This window comes from Schizosaccharomyces cryophilus (genome assembly GCF_000004155.1).
Source record: "Schizosaccharomyces cryophilus OY26 unplaced genomic scaffold supercont4.4, whole genome shotgun sequence".
Taxonomy (NCBI): Eukaryota; Fungi; Ascomycota; class Schizosaccharomycetes; order Schizosaccharomycetales; family Schizosaccharomycetaceae; genus Schizosaccharomyces; species Schizosaccharomyces cryophilus.
In genome coordinates this window covers 134,255-151,830 of record NW_013185627.1, presented here as the reverse complement: position 1 = coordinate 151,830, position 17,576 = coordinate 134,255, and the positions used below count along the sequence as shown (strand labels likewise).

The window sequence follows — 17,576 nt, the reverse complement described above, 5'->3', positions numbered from 1 at the left end:
ATTTCGTTTTCATTCTCAACTTTAAGTCTCTAACTCGACACTTTCCAAATGATTTTGTGAAGGATATTGCTTTTGTGTCGGACTATGACAGTTTCGTTTGCATCAAAACAAGTCAGTCTTAAAATTACACTTTTATCCTAAAAATACAAAAAGAATTGAAAAAATAAATAAGCAATCGTGAGAAAGAGAGGCATTTTAGCACACTCATTTGCTTTTATTTCACCATAGAAGAAGTAACACGCACAAGTAACAGAAAAAGAGCGAAGTATTTACGTTCTTTGACTGGTATAACTCATGCCAAAATCCATGAAACAATTAGAAGAGCAAATTGAGTATGAATGCACGCGTTCTATGGGCAAATGATTAACAAGAAACATTAGGAGGTTTAAAGAAGCTCTTTTTGAGGATTCTGATGGTAATTGCCAATTGACTTTGAAAGATTGACTAACACGCTCTTCTTTAGCCACTGATTCAGATTCTTCTATAGGAGAGTCATTAACAAATCGTGGATTGAAAAGAAAAAGTAATTCCAGGTCCGTCTATTATGGGTCTATGGGCAATTCGGTCGGTACTTCTGTCGACGTAGATGTAAGACAGTACAGGATTTGCAGCTTCAAAACAACTAACCTTTTTCTCTGATGAAGTACTACAGCATTGGAAATACAAAGCGTGGCGTTATTTCCCATTATCGACGACGCGCTGAACCAGAATGGTTAGACCACGATAATCCTTACCACGATGTAAATATGAACGGTAAGGACAAAGACTTTGTATCAAAGTGTATTCTAACCGTAATGCATAGAAACCATGGCTCCTTTGACCAATCCACAAAACATATTTACGCATCCTGGCATTGCATACATATTTGAACAGAATTATCTCAACATCTTAGCTGCTTCAGCGCATGAAAGTATTTCTTCAGAACATAAGTATGCTGCTCAACTTCAGCAGTTACTGTCAGTTTTGCTGGGTGACGACCCATCTCTCACACAAGCGCCTCATGAGGTGTTTGGGATCACTCCGGAGCAATGTAAAGAGCTTAGCGGGACTGTACAGAAAGCTCTTGAAAAAAGCAGGGAATTCATTCGGTGTTGGTCAAATGTACGGATGGATTTACTACGCGCGATTCGCTTTAAAGACAAAGTTTTGACTTATTGCCAAGGAGAAAATTATGATGGTATGGTGAATCATGAGGACAAAGATGCTCAAAAAAACGAATAATTTTCACCAAAAAGATGTTATTGTTGCTTCTATAATGTATTTCTGATTACAGGAAACAGTGCCTTTTTTATATGTATACCTTTTTTGTACATTAATTGTCTCATTTAATGGATTATCGAGTTCTTATGTTTTCTATCTTAAAACAAGCTGTTTATATATTTTTTTGTTGATTTGGGGATTAGAGGAAATGAAAATCACCGGACTAGGAAATTCTTTTCATAAAACACGCAAGTATACTTAAATTATGATGAAACCGCTACTCTGAATGATAGAATCTGGTCTACTATGAATCACTCAAAAGTCTTAATTAATAAACCCTCAAGTTTCAGCGTGCATTTTTTTCCCTTATGATGAAAATATGAAGGAAATTATCTAGTGGAAACAAATGAATATATATATAAGCTTAGTTGGCCATGAAGCAAAGGTCATTTACGCTGCCAAAATGCCGTTCTCGTAATGTTTATTAATATATGCTGTGATGAGATTATACTTTTTTATTTTCCTAAAGGGCTATTGCAAGAAGGCCGTCGTCAAACAACTTTCTGAATCCGGAGATCATCGTCCTTATTTGTCCTCTTTTCATTAAAAATTTCACCAAGATATGGACTGCTACTTCACTGCCCAGTGGCTACGAATTATTTCGCGAAAAACCGACACCAGGTTGTTTGTTACTTTATAAAGATCTAAGATATAGATTTCTGCGGTGATAGATTCAGTGAAAGATTGATCAAGCGTGTGATCATCAGAAGCTTATTGACCTCTGACTTTGTATAAAATGGTTTCCATTGGACCCTTGTTCCTTTAATTCTTTGAAACTTTTTACTCTCGTTTAAACGGGTTTTTTATTCACTTTGCAGCCCTTATAACCAGTCCTATTTAATCAAGCGAGTTAATTCCAGCTACTACCAATCTTTACACTCTATCGCTGAGCATCCTTATATTCCTTATTGCATCTTCTTAATCACCAAGTCAAATCAGTTTGACTGTCACCTATTTAACCTACTCAGACACTAGATCTTATTTTTTTTGTTTTTCTTTCTACACAATACTATTGAAGCAAAAATGCCTGAAGACGTTAAACGTTGCGTTCTTGCCTACTCTGGCGGCTTGGATACCTCTTGTATTCTTGCCTGGCTTATTGAACAAGGATGGGAGGTGATTTGCTACATGGCTAACGTTGGTCAAGAAGAAGATTGGGAAACAGCCCGTCAAAAGGCTTTAGGTGTGGGAGCCAAGAAGGTTTACATTGAAGACTTACGTGATGAATTTATCCATGACACTGTCCTTCCTGCCGCAAAGTGCAACGCTATCTATGAAAACGTCTACCTTTTGGGCACATCTCTTGCACGCCCTATCATTGCCCGTCGTCAAATCCAGATTGCTGAGAAAGAAAACTGCATTGCTGTCTCTCACGGCTGCACTGGTAAAGGCAACGATCAAGTTCGTTTTGAGCTTGCCTACTACGCTTTGAAGCCCGATATTGAAGTTATCGCTCCCTGGCGTCTCCCCGTTTTCTTTGATCGTTTTGCTGGACGTACTGATTTGTTGAACTATGCTGCTGAGAAGGGCATCCCTGTTACTCAAACTACTAAGAAACCATGGTCAATGGACGAAAACATCGTTCATTGCTCCTATGAAGCTGGTATTCTTGAAGATCCCAGTCTTGCTCCTCCCGCTGACATGTGGACCCTCACTGTTGATCCTAAGGACGCTCCTGATGAGGAGGAGGAACTCGCTGTTCATTTCGAAAAGGGTAATCCCTGTAAGTTAGAATGCAAGGACGGTGTCTTTTCCGACGTTGTTAAAATCTTCCATCAATTAAATACCATTGCTCGCCGCAATGGCGTTGGCCGTATCGACATCGTCGAAAACCGTTTTTCTGGCTTGAAGAGCCGTGGCTGTTATGAAACCCCTGGCTTGACCATTCTTCGTTCCGCCCACATGGATTTGGAAGGGTTGACCATGGAACGTGAAGTCCGTGCTTTGCGTGACCAATTCGTTACTTTCAACCTTTCCAAGATTCTCTACAACGGTCAATACTTCTCTCCCTGCACTCGTATGCTTTTAGCTGCCAATGACGTTTCTCAAGAAGTTGTTAATGGTGTTGTTAAGCTTGCCGTCTACAAGGGTAATGTCAGCGTCCGTGGACGTAAGTCTGATACCGCTCGTCTTTACGACGAGAAGCTTGCTTCTATGGATGAACTTGGTGGTTTTGATCCTACCTGGACTTCTGGTTTCATTCAAATCGAATCTATTCGCTTACGCAACTCTGATGAAGGCAAGTACTGGCTCTAAACGTTTTTCTATATAATTATTCGTAGTTTTAATACCGAATAGAATTACTGTTTTTGCGTAAACGAAATTCATGTATTTTGTAGATGATCTTAACCAGTATAAAACATGTAAAAGCAAAGACGATACAATATAGATATTTTAAACTAAGGGAACATTGTTAAAGACAACTTTGAGCCTAGGCGCTTTCGGTTGGAGAAGGGTGGGATTCTTTTTATTCTTTTTTTGGTTCATTAATTTCAAGGCTTCCGGGCTGTATGACGCCGAACAGAACCTGACAATTATACTTACAATCGAAAATTTTTTAAGGATGCAAAGAAGAAAATAATATCGATGAGCTGCCTGTAAGACTGTTCGTAACAATAAGTCTCATAGGCAGTGTTGAAGAATTATTGACTATTCAGGAACCAGTAGACACCGAGACAAACCATTAGCAACAAAAAGGAGATAGTAGCTAATGTTTTGAAAAGTGCTAATGCAATTCGAGTAGCTCTGTTAACTATGACCAAGGACATGTATAGAATGAGAATGAGTGTTAAAATATTGATTACAGATGGAAGCGAAAAAGGTTGTTTCCTTCTGTACAGAGACTTGAAAAATGAAGATTCATATTGCTCAATATTCTTACCGACCTGCTCTACTTTTTGCAATACTTGATCTGGTTCGGCGGTCAAACCATAGTCAATCATATACTTGGCAATAAGTCCCCAAAATGCTTGAGTTAGAGACATTTTTAGTTTCAAAATGAAAGGAAGAAATGATTTTAGACGAAGAAATTCAGAATAATCAAGCTGCTCCTGAGTCTTCAGTGGAGGTATGTTTTGAGGTACGATCAAGTACTAATGAAGTGAAAACAAACAGCATTATTGGAATTTATAATTGTGAAGGAATTGACAGTTCAATAGAATTAGATTACATTCTTCAAGACGAATACCTTTTCGTAAAGCTGTTTTGTCTCAGTATTTAGGGTACCTAACTATGAATACTATCCTTTCAAGCACAAGTTAAGGGCAAAAAAACCACATAAAAGAATATCGTAATCTTTCTTTTACGTTTTTTCTATTAATTTAAGGAGATAATGACACAGAACGAAAATATCTTTTTGCATGTGTTTCATTCAAGCAAAAGCAAAAAGCATTCCACTAGAGGTAAGCTATGCTAAGTGTTATCTATTTTGCTTAGACAAGTGCAAGACTTGATTGTAAACATAAGGATTGTTCATTTCACCTGTAAGCTTTTCCAAGGCTTGTCGCTCTTAATTCCAATCTGTGTTAACGAAGGATCCAAACAAGTCAATGAAAATCTTCATTGAGATGGTATTGATGTTGTCTCAAGTCAAAGCTTTGATTCGCTCATAATAAACAGACTAAACGATTCTTTCAAAGAGTCGTAGCATAGGATTTTTTGCTCAAAAAGCAATAAAGAAAGCTGCTTTCCTACTATTTTCGTTTTTTGTCTGTGTTAACAAAGCTTTTCCTTTTGCTATCTTTAAACATCTGGTAGTTGCTCAAAAAACAAATCTTAGGAGATCAGAGGTTCTAGAAAACGGTACTCAAGAAAGCTCTGCTGGACATCTAGAGAAACAACATCTGCATACATTGGTAACGTTGAACTCTACTTGACTATACCCAAGATTTGTAAGCTGAATTTCACTTGCAACTTTCATACTTCTGACATCTCTTCTGTGTTCTTCGTAAAACTTGCTCATGAGAAAACTTTCCCTGTTGGATATTCTTTTTCCGATAAGACTGAAAAAAAAAATTTATTGGTTATCTTCCAATTGTACTTTCATGAGGTCAAAGGATTCTCTAGAGTAACTGAAGTAACCGAAGTCTTCAGGCTTGCGTTCAATATTGGAGTTGGCCGGTGTTTTCGAGACGGGGTGATACGGTGGACCCAGTTCGTTTTTGCTTGGTTGATACTTTCAACTTGTTATTGGGGTGTCTACACAGATTTGAAACGCTCTAATTTGTTATCAGATGGGAAACAACATTTCAGCAAACCCGGCTAGCTGAAGTAGTTCTTAGCTCAATCGAAACACGCAACAAGGGCTCTTCTATCAAGGTAGATAATTCTCTCATACTTTCTGCATGGAATTATTATGACTTGAATTGGGCTTAAACACCCAATCCTGTTTTCACTTACCGAATTCATGACACATCAGGTGAAAAAGATTCATAAGGAGAGAATTTTCCTTATAAAATGACAAATAAAACTGACTCAAACGGCGAAAAATCCTTCAAATTAGATCGAAAGAAAAGTGTTTACATGTGTTACCTAAGCATATCGTTACTGCTAGCCCTTGGATGAAGATAAACAAATAAAAAGAAAATATCTTTTTACCAAGCAAAAGAATCAATCACTGAAAATGGAAAGGGTGTACTAGAAGAGACTTCATCTTATGGTAGATTGCTTTTTCGGATGGCTCATTATCCTTTTCTCGTCTTCCATTCGAGGTCTACTCCTTTCGTCTGGAATGTGTTTCATAAATACGAATTGCTGCTGAATGTCTTTTTATAAATTGGATGAAAACGAGATACTTCCATTCCATTAAGTTTTTATACCTTGCAGTCGTAAAGGCTATCCTATCTGAAAGATCCTATAATTCTTTTTTTTTTTTTTTTTTTTTTTTGGTAATGAGCAATCAAGTTGTTCTTAACATAGACAAGCTCATCTTTGAGGATTCTTTTCTATTTATTGAATCCATTTTCGATATTTTCACTGCTTTTCTTTATTTATTCCTTTATTTTCTTTTCCTTGATAACAAAGGATGGTTACTTCAAAAGTGACATTTCCATCCGTCATTGTCAGGATAATGTTTATGGTCTCTTTCTGTTGATCTCGAATGTGAAAAGAAAGTACTTTGAAAATGGAAGCCTCTTGCATCGAAAGGAATGTGTCCTCTCGACAACGTATCAGGGATCTATTCGAAGAGTTAGAAATCACAGATAATTTTGCTAAATATTTTGATTGGCACCTAAATGTCGTGTGTGGTTAGTTATAGACCGCAATAAGACAGGTAAAAGAGTTTATCCTTTAACTATTAACCTATCTAGCGACAAAGAACATAATACATCAAATAAATAGTCAATATGATAATGGGGATGTGATATGGATGATATTTATTCAGACGCTGGTCTCTGCAGTGTCAACAAACACCCACTTATTAACTTTGATAGGGCAGAACGTGACGAAGAATCAGCTTGAGGATGTGTATAATTAATACCTTCATTCCAAGCCATTGGTAGATCACATGAAGAATGCTTTCAGTTCACATCAAGTACACTGAATACTACCAAATGGATGAGCCCAGTAGAGAGCTAAATGTGAACACATATGGGAATTTCAGTAACGCCAAATTAACTCTAGGTCCACAGAAGAGGACGGAGAACTGCCTCAATAAGCAGATGAGATCAGATGAGATACGAGGGCACACAATTTGCGATTGTGACAAGGTATTGGGACAATCTTTTGCATACAATTGAAAAGGCAAGAGTTATACTTACCTCATTACCTGTTTCTGTAACTGCATTCGGGATGCATATCACCGACTTGTGCAGGGAATCGTGACAAACCCAGCAATTACCGTCATAAGAGGATACTTCGATAATAGAATCAATACTACAATTCAATTCAGTAATTGTGTTTTAGCGAAGCTGATATTCATAAGCATAAGGGGTCGTCGCTAAATATGCAAGTAAACAAACATTAAAAAGCGAGATACTGAAATTCTGAATACGAGGTCGGAACAGATTACGAATGCTGGTTTAGAGAGAGGATATAGACCATCATTTTACAGTTACGATCTTCAGACTGGAAGACTAGACTGGTCTGCCTAAAATAGACTGTCTTTCAAGCGTTTCATCCAATTAATCGTGTCCCTGGACATTACTAGCATCTATACACATAGTGCAACCAAGTCCAATTCACGAAAAAAAGTCAACTAACAAATCGCATATGCGAAAAGTTCTACTGGAAAGGTATGACCGCAACAAACGTTCAGAAATATATAAACGATTGTCATATATATGCCGACGATGTACACCAAAAAAAACCATCAACGACATAAAGATGAACGATACCAGTAATCGATAAACCTGGTAATCATCAAGATACAAGGAATTGGACGCAAACCATCCAAGTCGCCAGTCTCATTATTGCTTTCATATGGGATACTTCTTCGAGCTAAGATTTTCGTTATATAACATGGATTCCTCGTGATACGTTCTTTTTTCCTATATTTATTTATTAAAGTAGTGAGCGCTTTCAATCATTTGGTACACCCATATAAGACATTACAGGGAATCCTCTTTATCACATCTGGTATGATGATTCCAATACTGCTCTTTGCTTTTTTCACCATCTACACCGAAGATAAAAAAGCCTACAACAAAAGAATAAGAAAAGAGCTTTACGCCCTCGTTCCATCTCCCTCCATCTACCAACTTCAACTTCAGCTCAACTAAACTAAACTCAACGACCAAAAAGCAGGTAGAAATCTATTTCTAGTTGTCATTTTACTACGAGCCTTATAGACACAGCTCAAATAGAAATATCCTTCCTTTTTTTTTTATATAAAATGAACGCTTCTTTTCTTGCCAGCCGGACTTTAAAGTGCGCAGGAAATGTCCGGATGGTTTTCCCTAGAAATTTTCACTTGCGTCTACCACGCACCACACAATTATCGAAATTGAGCACCTCTTCTCAAATCCGCAAGATGAGCTCTTCTTCTGCTGCCGGTTCTTCTCCTAAACCGTTGGATGCTTCCAATATTATTTTCAAAAAGGCTGAACAGCTCAAGCCTTTGCCCGACTGGAAAACATTGAAGTTCGGCAAGGAATTTACTGACCATATGATGATCATGAAGTGGAACAAACAAACTGGATGGGGTACTCCTGAAATTGTTCCTATGCAGGATCTTAGCTTCCATCCCGCTACCTCTGTCTTCCATTATGGTTTCGAATGCTTCGAGGGCATGAAGGCTTACAAGGACGAGAAGGGTGTCGCCCGACTTTTCCGTCCCAACAAGAACGCTGAGCGTATGTTGTCTACTGGTACTAGAATCTCTCTTCCCGCTTTCGATCCCAACGAGTTGAGCGAGGCTATTCGTAAATTCGTTGCTACCGAGAGTCGCTGGGTCCCTAACGAACGCGGCTTCTCACTTTACCTTCGTCCCACCTTTATTGGTACCGACGCTGCCCTTGGCGTTCACGACTGCGAAAACGCTATGCTCTATGTCATTGCTTCTCCCGTCGGTCCTTACTACAGTTCCGGCTTTAAGGCCATCCGTCTTTGCTGCTCTGAAGGCGCTGTTCGCGCTTGGCCCGGTGGTACTGGTCAGTACAAGCTTGGCGGTAACTATGCTCCTAGCGTTTTGCCTGCTGCTGAAGCTGCCAGGAAGGGTTTCGCTCAAATCCTCTGGTTATACGGTGAGGAGGACTATGTCACTGAAGTCGGTACTATGAACTGCTTCACCGTCTGGATCAACAAGAATGGTGAAAAGGAACTTATTACCGCTCCTCTTGACGGTATGATTTTGCCTGGTGTCACCCGTGATTCCATTTTGGAAATTGCCCGTGAGCGCCTTGTTCCCCAAGGCTGGAAGGTCACTGAAGGCAAGTATTCCATGAAGGAGGTTGCTGAAGCTTCTAAGGAGGGTCGTCTTTTGGAAGTCTTTGGTGCTGGTACCGCTGCTTTGGTTTCTCCTGTCAAGGCCATCAACTACAAGGGTACCGAAATAAATGTGCCTTTGCCTGAAGGTCAAGAAGCCGGCCCCATCACAACCCAAGTCAGCAACTGGATCCTTGACATCCAATATGGCAAGGTCCCTAATCACCCTTGGAGTATTCCTGCCACCAACTAAGAAGCTCTGTAATCCATCCCCTGTTTGATTAACCCTGTTTTCTGTTTTATAGGCAACCATGTTGTTAAGGTATTCCTGAATTCATTTTGGGTCGATAAAGACATGATAAGACCTCATTCATTGATATCGACATAGTATTATTTAACTCTTGTTTTATAGTTTTTTTAAGAAAAGAAAAAGTCTGAATAGATTGCATTTCGTATTTGTGTGCGTGCTGTAGCATAATAAGAATTATGGAAGCATGGATTTAGATAATGTTGTAAAAGATAGTTATATTTAGCTACAAGTTTGCTGTAGCATTAGCAACTATACATTTAATTCCTTTATTATTACTATTCTATTTTAGCTGTTTTCGATCTTTTCAATAGCGTTCAAATGGAAAACTTCCAGCCCAAATTTGAATAATAGACAAGTGAATAAGTTTTTATCGAAAAGACAAGTTCATATTTGCTTTTACTTGTACCCTATATTGTAAAAATATCCTTGGAACTTGATTCCATTACTAACCCATCCTGGTCACAATGTACTTTCTACCAGCATCACATTAGAAAAGAGTTTGGCTCAAATTGAACATGTCTCAACATGTATCAAACGATGTTTCTACGTTTTCTATTAGTCGTGGAAACAATGATTTAAGCGTATGAAATTGAAAACTCCTATTTCGCTCCGGATAGAAAACGAAGAGTTACTAACTTGAGTAGCGTTCCAGTTTTCAAGAACTGATGCAAATGGAGAAAGATGATCCAGAGGTTTGTTAAATCTCAAAGCTCTTTTTTTTTAACGTGTGTATAGATGAACAATGATGTCGTGTTTTTGGGACCAAATGGTATGGGTGAATTGAGCAGCTTACCAAAAACTAACAACTGAAGAGACACCAGTCATTCTTGAACTTGGAGATGAATTTGAATCATTCGCAAATTTATTCATTACAAAAAGGGACGATTTATTCTCCAGTGATGGATTGTTGACAAGCTTCTATAAATTTTGTGAAGAAAAGTATGTTCAATCTTCGTCACGCTGTTCAGTCTAACAATTTCGAAGATATATAAAAGCTTGCAAAGAAGAAGATGAGGAATTGATCAGTCATTGGGGTTTGGAACTACGAACTTGGGATTTGATACAGAGACTCTATTCGTATGTTTTTCATCATATCAGTAACGTTCTTTCGAGATTACTAATACTCTAATGAAGGTTTCGAAAGTCAAAGCGAGACGAAACTATTTCTTCTCACATGTTTTCTTCAATAGCTGTTTTGGAAGAAGAGTTCTACTCCAAGAACCCCGCTGCATTCGAAAATCATGTATGTAAAATAATAACTTCGAATGGTATCTAATAATTACAGTTGGTATTCAATTGGTTACGTGACAGTCCTGTAGAAGAGCCTGACATTGAAATCCGTGGTAATCGTTGGTTTTATACTCGTGAAAATATTAAGAAAAATACACGAACAAATTCCAAATTCTCTATCGAAAAGAAAGATGAGTCAAATGTTCCAAATTTGGATCCAGATGCTGACATTCGTGATGAGCGACGCCTTGACGAAAGAGACGACAGCTATGATCGTCAATTTATTCGCGTTGCCTTCTCGCTTTATCGGGCTGGGGATTTTGAAGGACTTTTGGATTTGTGTAGAAAAAGCGGAAATTTCTGGCGCTCGGCTTCCTTACAAGGTGCTTTCGAATATCGTAACAGTGTAATAGATGATGCTCTGCAATCCGAAACATTAGGTAATAAAAGGAAAGAGCTTTGGAGACGTACATGCTTCGCTTTAACAAAAAATAAGCGTACCGACGCTTATGAACGTGCTCTGTATGGCGCTCTCTGTGGTGATTTAGAATCCGTTCTGAATGTTTGCACATCATGGGAGGACGCTCTATGGGCATATTATAACAGCATGAATCAGTATCATTTAGACGTGTATCTTTCCGATAAAGTTCCCCAACCAGATACTCACCTCCCACCTATTGATAGCGGAATAGGTTTAAGCCCAGAAAGTATTTTTGAAGCTTTGGATCAATATCCATCAGAAGAAATCCGAAAATCAGCGGCTCATCCTCTAAGGCGACTACAGGCGTATACTATTTTGAACCAAACTGATAGACTATATACATTGGCTCACGAACAGCTAGAGGCTGTGCGAGCTGGAAACGTAGAAGGCATTTTGGAATTTACTAGCCCCTCTAGTCTTCGAATTCTGGTTCATCAGCTTCTTTTTCTGCAAGTTGCTGGCATTCATGTCGACGCTTACATTTCCGATTCTATAATCCAATCTTATATTGAGCTGCTAGCCAGTGCAAAAAAGAATTCCTTGGTTCCCCTGTACATTCCTTTCCTTTCCGATCATGTTCAGTATGAAACCTACGCTCGCTTTTTGAGTTTTATAGGAGATGAGAGGTCGCGTCTTGAGCAGCTTAAACTCGCGAAAAAGTATAAGTTAGACATCGATAGAGCAGCTTTAATGAGTGTTTCACTTGCTTACAACGAATTCGCTACCGGTGTTGAACAATTACGTGAAATTGATTTGAAATCACTAGAAGATCCGGTACCATTGGTTTATACGAAGTTTATATCCACCCTAGAATGGTTGATAGTAACATGCCAATCCGACGATTTGTTAATTTACGCGAATTACGCTTTCCGATTTTTTTTGTCTAGGGGAGAATTGAATTCTGCATATTTATTGTACACACGCCTTCCAGCAGAAACTCTCGACGTTTTAGCCTCAGGTGAAATATCTGCTGATAAAGATTCAAAAGTTCGAACAGCCTATGAATTCATGAATTATCGCGCACTGTGCCGAGCCTTTCAAGTGCATGAAGAATGGAAAAAATTAATGAATGAACCAATTTTGAATGATACCTCTATGACAAAAGCTAGTGGTGCATACAAAGAATGGAAAAAGTCTCTTACACTTACTTCACGCAGATGTATAAAACTATTTAATGAGCTTCTTCAAGCGAGATTCCTTCATCCATCGACTATGGAGATAAATGAAGACGAGGAAAAAGAACTTTCTAATGAATTGTATCGCATTCGGAACATATATATCCCTGAAATTATCTTAAATCTTCACAATGTCTATTTTCATAATGAAGATTATAATGGTTGCTTTGCTCTCGCAAATGAGGTTGCGGGAGAGGATTTAAAGCTCTATCACTGTCTTCTTGAAAGTGGAAGAATTGAAGAGTATGCAGCTGGTTTGGGTATTGTAGGAGAATACAGTCTTACTTCTCCTGAGGGAATTTTCAGCATTTAAGTCTTTACAAAAGCAAAATTCGAAAATATATCCTTTTGTTTAAACCCTTTTTTGTAAGATCTGTTTTGTGGGTTTTAGTGAATCATTTTCGAGAATCTCCTAGAGAAGTAGTTTCATTTGAAGTTGCAGCTACATAAGCCTTTTCTTTTACTCTAACTGCCATTACTATTCTTCAATTCATTCTCGTCATTATTGTGTTGTATTACTAGCACCATCATCAAAAGCCCTAGGTCTACTAAACAAAAAATATTCAAGCTCCTAGATAAGTAACAACATAGAAAGGAATTTGTTACATTTTCCTGTCTTGGACTTTAAGCATTGGCGACTATGTAGAAATGAATTTCTGGCAAAATACCAGAAATCGTTACTCATAAAAGAAATTATCAGCTGTAAAATTGCTTCTATTAGGTACAGAATTTCATCAAAGCCATATAAACGTTCAGAAAAAAAAAGTCTTGACATTGAAAGGAATTCAAATTTCCCGGCTCTTAATCGTCCCTACACAAAACAAACATTAACATTGTAAAGACCTATATAATGCCAACTATGGAAGAAAAAGATAGTAAACAAAGGAATCTAAAAAAACAAGGTACCATTAATGAAAAAGGCATTAGCAAATCACACAGGGAAACGAAGAGTCAGCATTCAACTGGACTAGAGGATCTCAATGACCTTGCAAGAAATTTACCGAATTTGACATCGAAACCATCAAGTCCTTCAAAAACTAAGCATTCCTCTAATTTTCGCGCCTTACAAAGTTTAGGGAAACAACAAATAGATGTGGATTCAACAAAGGATGATTTACCTACAATATCACCAGAGAAAATAGATGCCATCTTCTCTCCGAAACCGAAAACAACTAAAGGGAAAGCAATAAATTCACCAATGAAGGAGCCTCCTCGACCAAAAACTCCAAACACTGGCAAAGAACAATGGGATTTGGACCCTTTTGCTCCTATTCCAGTGAAATCTTCCGCATGGAAGTCTCCTTACAAACAGAATATCACTAAAATAAGCAAGCCACCTTTAAACAAACCTACTAGTGATGCTTTCGTCATTAAGACACCAAAAAATGACGCACCTACATGGTTAAATACGCCAGTTCAACCAAGGACTCCTAGTTCTTCAGCGTCTACGTCTCCGCGTAAAAATTATAGCTCACCCAAGCTTTCTTCACACGAGTTTGTTGATCCTATAAAGACTCAGGAAACTTTGAAAGATCTTTTTGCAGGATCATTCGTAGATAAGGCGACCATTGATTCGGAATCTGGACACAACGGGGAGTTTTCTATCAAAGGATTGAAGCTGTCTTTACTACCTCACCAGGTTCAAGGCCTTCGCTGGCTACAGCGAAGGGAGAACACTGACAATGATGAGGTGCAAAACACTGCTTCAAAAGTAAGTTATATTGTATTATTGGAAGATGCTAATTTTTTAAGGAGAAAAAAATAAAGGAAGAATTTAAACCATATGGTGGTATCCTTGCAGATGATGTATGAAGAACTTTGTTTATTAAATGCTAATCATAAAGATGGGTCTAGGAAAAACTATACAGACAATTTCGTTAATTATATCTCATCCATATCAAGGTAAATCTTTAGAGACCAAGGATGAAGTTAATAAGTCTCTTATTCCATGTCATTCAACTTTGGTGATTGCTCCTTTAAGTTTGATAAAACAATGGGAAGGCGAGGTTCATAGTAAAAGCAATTTAAAAGCTTTGGTTTTTCACGGTGCAAACAGAAAGAAAGAATTAAATCATGTACATGATTATGATGTGGTCATCACAACTTACCAGACCCTCGTTTCAGAATATGCACCCGATAAAAAAGAAGAGAACTCCAAAGAAACATTGAGCTTATTTTCTTTCTTTTGGTGGAGAGTTATCCTTGACGAAGCTCATACAATCAAGAATAAGGCATCAAAAACTGCTGTATCGTGTTGTTCCTTAATGAGTATTAACCGTTGGTGTCTTACTGGAACACCCTTACAAAACAATTTAGATGAGCTTTTCTCGTTAATTAAGTTTCTGAGAATACAACCTTTGAATGACGCAGCTACATGGAAAGATCAAATCACTCGTCCGGTTAGCCAAGGGAAAGGGCAATTGGCTGTTGAACGCTTACGTGCCTTTCTTTCCGTCATTATGTTGCGAAGGACAAAAAGCATACTCCAACAATCAGCTGGAAAGTTAGGAGACGGTGGGCTAATGAATTTACCAAAACGGATTGTTGAGAAAGTGAGTTGCCAATTCAGCGAACGTGAAAAGGAGTTTTATTACTCTCTGGAAAAGAAAAGTGAAACTACAATGTCAGAATTCATAAAGATGGACGAAGTTAACAGGAATTATACAAATATTCTCTGTTTACTTCTCCGTTTACGACAAGCTTGCAATCATCCAAAGCTTATTAGCACACATTTACAGAATGATGCCGATGCTCTTTCTATTTCCACTATGAAAATGAATGGTAAGGACCCTCTTCCTGATCAAGCCGTGGACGATGTTGCCGCTATGCTTGAAGGGATTGAAATTGGTCACAAAAGTAAAGTTCGATGCGAAATATGTTATACGGTACTTCCACAGAGTTCGAGTACTTCAATTTGCAAAAACTGCCTATCTAACATACGAAAGCTTTCTGCTGATCCATCAGAAGTAGCAATGGATCGGGAACTGTACCTGTCGTCCAAAGTAAAAAAGATTCTTTGTATTTTGAAGGGAGAAGGACAACATGAAAAAGAAGGGAAATCTATACCAACCGGAAAGACTATCATTTTCTCTCAATTTACAACCTTCCTTGATATCCTTGAACCGCACTTAGTTGCTGCGAAAACCAAGTTTGTTCGTTACGATGGAAAAATGGCTAACCCTGCTCGTGAGGAATCGTTGCGAATACTAAGAGATGACAACGACGTGCGCGTTTTATTGTGCTCTTTAAAGTGTGGAGCACTTGGCTTGAATTTAACTTGCGCTAGTCGTGTAATTCTCTCAGATGTATGGTGGAATCCAGCGATTGAGGATCAGGCTATCGATCGGGTTCATAGAATTGGGCAAACAAAGGATGTATTCGTATACAAACTGGTTGTAGCTAACAGCATCGAAGAGAGAATCGTCGCTTTGCAAGAAGAAAAGCGACTGATTGCAAAAGGCGCTTTGGGAGACAGCAAACTAAAAGTAAAATCAGGAAAATTAACGATTAGCGATCTTTTGTATCTTTTCCATAAACAAGCTGAAGCTGGACTCTAGTTAAAATTAGCTCGGAATACTGACATATGACTAATGATGCTTGAATTGACGAAGGTGAAGCTTTATTTTTGCTATGACTGTTAATTAAATATATTACCCGGAAAAGAACGGATTGGGTTACGAATTGAAAGAGCAATATTTATAACATCATAAATTGTAAATGAATCATATGTTATATCGTCAAAAAGCAACCAGGAAGTAGTGAAGTTTTTCTAATTGGATGACCAAGTCTTATAGAGACCCATTATGCTTGTGGTAATGCCGGTCATAGCTACAAAACCATCATCCAACTTTAAGACATCCAACTCAGCCAAAGGAATTACAGCATCCAAAGCATTTTGGATGGCGAAATAGACAATCTCGTTTTTTTCCCTAGATAAGTGTTAGTGGAAAGGAAAAGGTGAATAAACCATACCTAATTAAAGATTCAATTGATGCTTCATTTTTAGTTTTACCGGATTCGGATGCCTGAATTGATTTCAATTGTTCGGAAATCTTTTGGTAATTATATACCCCTGCGAAGCATGAGGAAAGTAAAGCAGCGGCTAAAAATTGCTTGCTCAAGGTAGAGACGCGCTTAGACTTGGGACAGTCGATTAATCTTGCCTTTTGCAACCAACCGACCAATTCCATTGCGGAATAACCAGTAAAAGCAATATCTCTAGTCAGTTGGATGGAAGGAAGTGCTGCTTCAGAAGATGAAAGTGGATTTTGTATTTGAAGGCTGCCAAAATAAGACTTTGAAAGATAATCAAATACCTTGCCAATACTGAAGAGTTTTCTAGCAAAGGAAATTTGAGATTCCAAAGTATCCCACTTGTTCACGCTTTCCAAAGAGCTTCCGTTATAGTACAGACGCCAAGCCAAAAGCTTTGCAACAAACTGCAAGGTTCTAAAAGACTAGACAGCAATGTTAGCAAGAATTTGGTGCAAAAGAGAATGTCGAATTTGTTGTTGGATAGTAGGATCGCTCAGCCATTATAGCAAATTATTTTTTCTTTAATCCGAGAAAGTCGATTGGATATAGAGGGACATATTTGTATCCAAAAATGTAATACTCTTGGTTTTGCTGTATACAGCAAAGCATAGCCAAACGAAGTGAAGTGTCCTTTTTCTATACAATTGAATAATCATTACCTTGTCTCTAGCAGACATAGAATTCAGCATCTGAACGGCATAGTTAGTACCTTTACTGAAGTTTCTATATTTGATAGTTTCATACGCGCAAAACATGTGCATATTGAGCTGTCTCAAATATAACCGCCATTTTTTCTAATGAATTGAGTCGTGATACAAAGAATTAAGTAAAGTCGCCTGAATTTGCTGTTGTATGCAATCCGCAAAATATAGAGCGTTGAAGAAAATATGATATTCTAAGCTTATATGATAATGATAAAAACTCGTAAGTATTTAGTATTATTTGTTATAAAATGATCCATAAGATATTTATTTGAAATAAAAACAAGACAGGAATCGGAAAACCTACTAACTGTGGAAACAGGATGAATGACAATTTATCATGATCAATGTAAATAAACCGAGTTAAAAGTTACTAGGAAGTTAATTTTAATGGGATTTTATTAGTTCCAATTTCATTAAAGCTATGTATTAAGAAGACATTAGACTACGAGAAATGACAGTTGAATAAAAAAGTCGCAGGAAGGATGAGTAACTCCCAAAAAGAAAGTATGGATGAACCA

At 37.9% G+C, this 17,576-nt stretch overlaps 8 protein-coding genes across 8 annotated transcripts; 6 read left to right on the top strand and 2 right to left on the bottom strand.

The window, feature by feature from the left end:
- Positions 1 to 287: 287 nt before the first annotated feature.
- SPOG_02278 (histone deacetylase complex subunit Rxt2) lies at positions 288 to 2,225 on the top strand. Its single transcript, XM_013168219.1, has 5 exons — positions 288 to 332; positions 381 to 415; positions 464 to 588; positions 645 to 753; positions 803 to 2,225. The coding sequence occupies exons 1-5, from the start codon at positions 295 to 297 to the stop codon at positions 1,219 to 1,221; spliced, it is 726 nt and encodes a 241-aa protein (XP_013023673.1). The 5' UTR covers positions 288 to 294; the 3' UTR covers positions 1,222 to 2,225.
- Positions 2,151 to 3,580, top strand: SPOG_02277 (argininosuccinate synthase). The gene has a single exon (XM_013168218.1). The coding sequence runs from the start codon at positions 2,284 to 2,286 to the stop codon at positions 3,514 to 3,516; it is 1,233 nt and encodes a 410-aa protein (XP_013023672.1). The 5' UTR covers positions 2,151 to 2,283; the 3' UTR covers positions 3,517 to 3,580.
- SPOG_02276 (nuclear membrane organization protein Apq12) lies at positions 3,562 to 8,145 on the bottom strand. Its single transcript, XM_013168217.1, has one exon. The coding sequence runs from the start codon at positions 4,242 to 4,244 to the stop codon at positions 3,903 to 3,905; it is 342 nt and encodes a 113-aa protein (XP_013023671.1). The 5' UTR covers positions 4,245 to 8,145; the 3' UTR covers positions 3,562 to 3,902.
- On the top strand, positions 6,383 to 6,736 carry SPOG_02275 (uncharacterized protein; the record flags this gene model as incomplete). The annotated part of the gene is made up of 2 exons (XM_013168216.1): positions 6,383 to 6,506; positions 6,570 to 6,736. 2 exons carry the CDS (start codon positions 6,383 to 6,385, stop codon positions 6,734 to 6,736), a joined length of 291 nt encoding a protein of 96 aa, XP_013023670.1.
- On the top strand, positions 8,093 to 9,376 carry SPOG_02274 (branched chain amino acid aminotransferase Eca39; the record flags this gene model as incomplete). Its single annotated transcript, XM_013168215.1, has 2 exons — positions 8,093 to 8,127; positions 8,161 to 9,376. The coding sequence occupies 2 exons, from the start codon at positions 8,093 to 8,095 to the stop codon at positions 9,374 to 9,376; spliced, it is 1,251 nt and encodes a 416-aa protein (XP_013023669.1).
- A 572-nt stretch (positions 9,377 to 9,948) lies between these two features.
- SPOG_02273 (nucleoporin Nup107) lies at positions 9,949 to 12,632 on the top strand (the record flags this gene model as incomplete). Its single annotated transcript, XM_013168214.1, has 7 exons — positions 9,949 to 10,014; positions 10,078 to 10,125; positions 10,169 to 10,202; positions 10,255 to 10,372; positions 10,418 to 10,510; positions 10,568 to 10,676; positions 10,719 to 12,632. The coding sequence occupies 7 exons, from the start codon at positions 9,949 to 9,951 to the stop codon at positions 12,630 to 12,632; spliced, it is 2,382 nt and encodes a 793-aa protein (XP_013023668.1).
- Positions 12,633 to 13,169: 537 nt separating this feature from the next.
- Positions 13,170 to 15,876, top strand: SPOG_02272 (ATP-dependent DNA helicase Rhp16b; the record flags this gene model as incomplete). Its single annotated transcript, XM_013168213.1, has 3 exons — positions 13,170 to 14,030; positions 14,072 to 14,125; positions 14,164 to 15,876. The coding sequence occupies 3 exons, from the start codon at positions 13,170 to 13,172 to the stop codon at positions 15,874 to 15,876; spliced, it is 2,628 nt and encodes an 875-aa protein (XP_013023667.1).
- On the bottom strand, positions 14,974 to 17,220 carry SPOG_02271 (peroxisomal biogenesis factor 11). Its single transcript, XM_013168212.1, has 4 exons — positions 17,099 to 17,220; positions 17,014 to 17,043; positions 16,292 to 16,776; positions 14,974 to 16,248 (listed from the first exon to the last, which is right to left on the bottom strand). The coding sequence occupies exons 1-4, from the start codon at positions 17,141 to 17,143 to the stop codon at positions 16,089 to 16,091; spliced, it is 720 nt and encodes a 239-aa protein (XP_013023666.1). The 5' UTR covers positions 17,144 to 17,220; the 3' UTR covers positions 14,974 to 16,088.
- Between the last annotated feature and the right edge of the window lie 356 nt (positions 17,221 to 17,576).

Excerpts from the sequence above, each read along its gene's own strand:
- SPOG_02271 (XM_013168212.1), bottom strand. The coding sequence starts at position 17,143 with ATGGCGGTTATATTTGAGACAGCTCAATATGCACATGTTTTGCGC. Across the intron at positions 17,044-17,098 it reads AATATGCACATGTTTTGCGC|ATGCTGAATTCTATGTCTGC; the intron begins GTATGAAACTAT and ends TATGCCGTTCAG. Across the intron at positions 16,249-16,291 it reads TCAATTGAATCTTTAATTAG|GGAAAAAAACGAGATTGTCT; the intron begins GTATGGTTTATT and ends ACACTTATCTAG.
- SPOG_02278 (XM_013168219.1), top strand. The coding sequence starts at position 295 with ATGCCAAAATCCATGAAACAATTAGAAGAGCAAATTGA. Across the intron at positions 416-463 it reads TCTTTTTGAGGATTCTGATG|CCACTGATTCAGATTCTTCT; the intron begins GTAATTGCCAAT and ends GCTCTTCTTTAG. Across the intron at positions 589-644 it reads GTACTTCTGTCGACGTAGAT|TACTACAGCATTGGAAATAC; the intron begins GTAAGACAGTAC and ends TCTCTGATGAAG.
- SPOG_02276 (XM_013168217.1), bottom strand. The coding sequence starts at position 4,244 with ATGTCTCTAACTCAAGCATTTTGGGGACTTATTGCCAAGTATATGATT.
- SPOG_02277 (XM_013168218.1), top strand. The coding sequence starts at position 2,284 with ATGCCTGAAGACGTTAAACGTTGCGTTCTTGCCTACTCTGGCGGCTTG.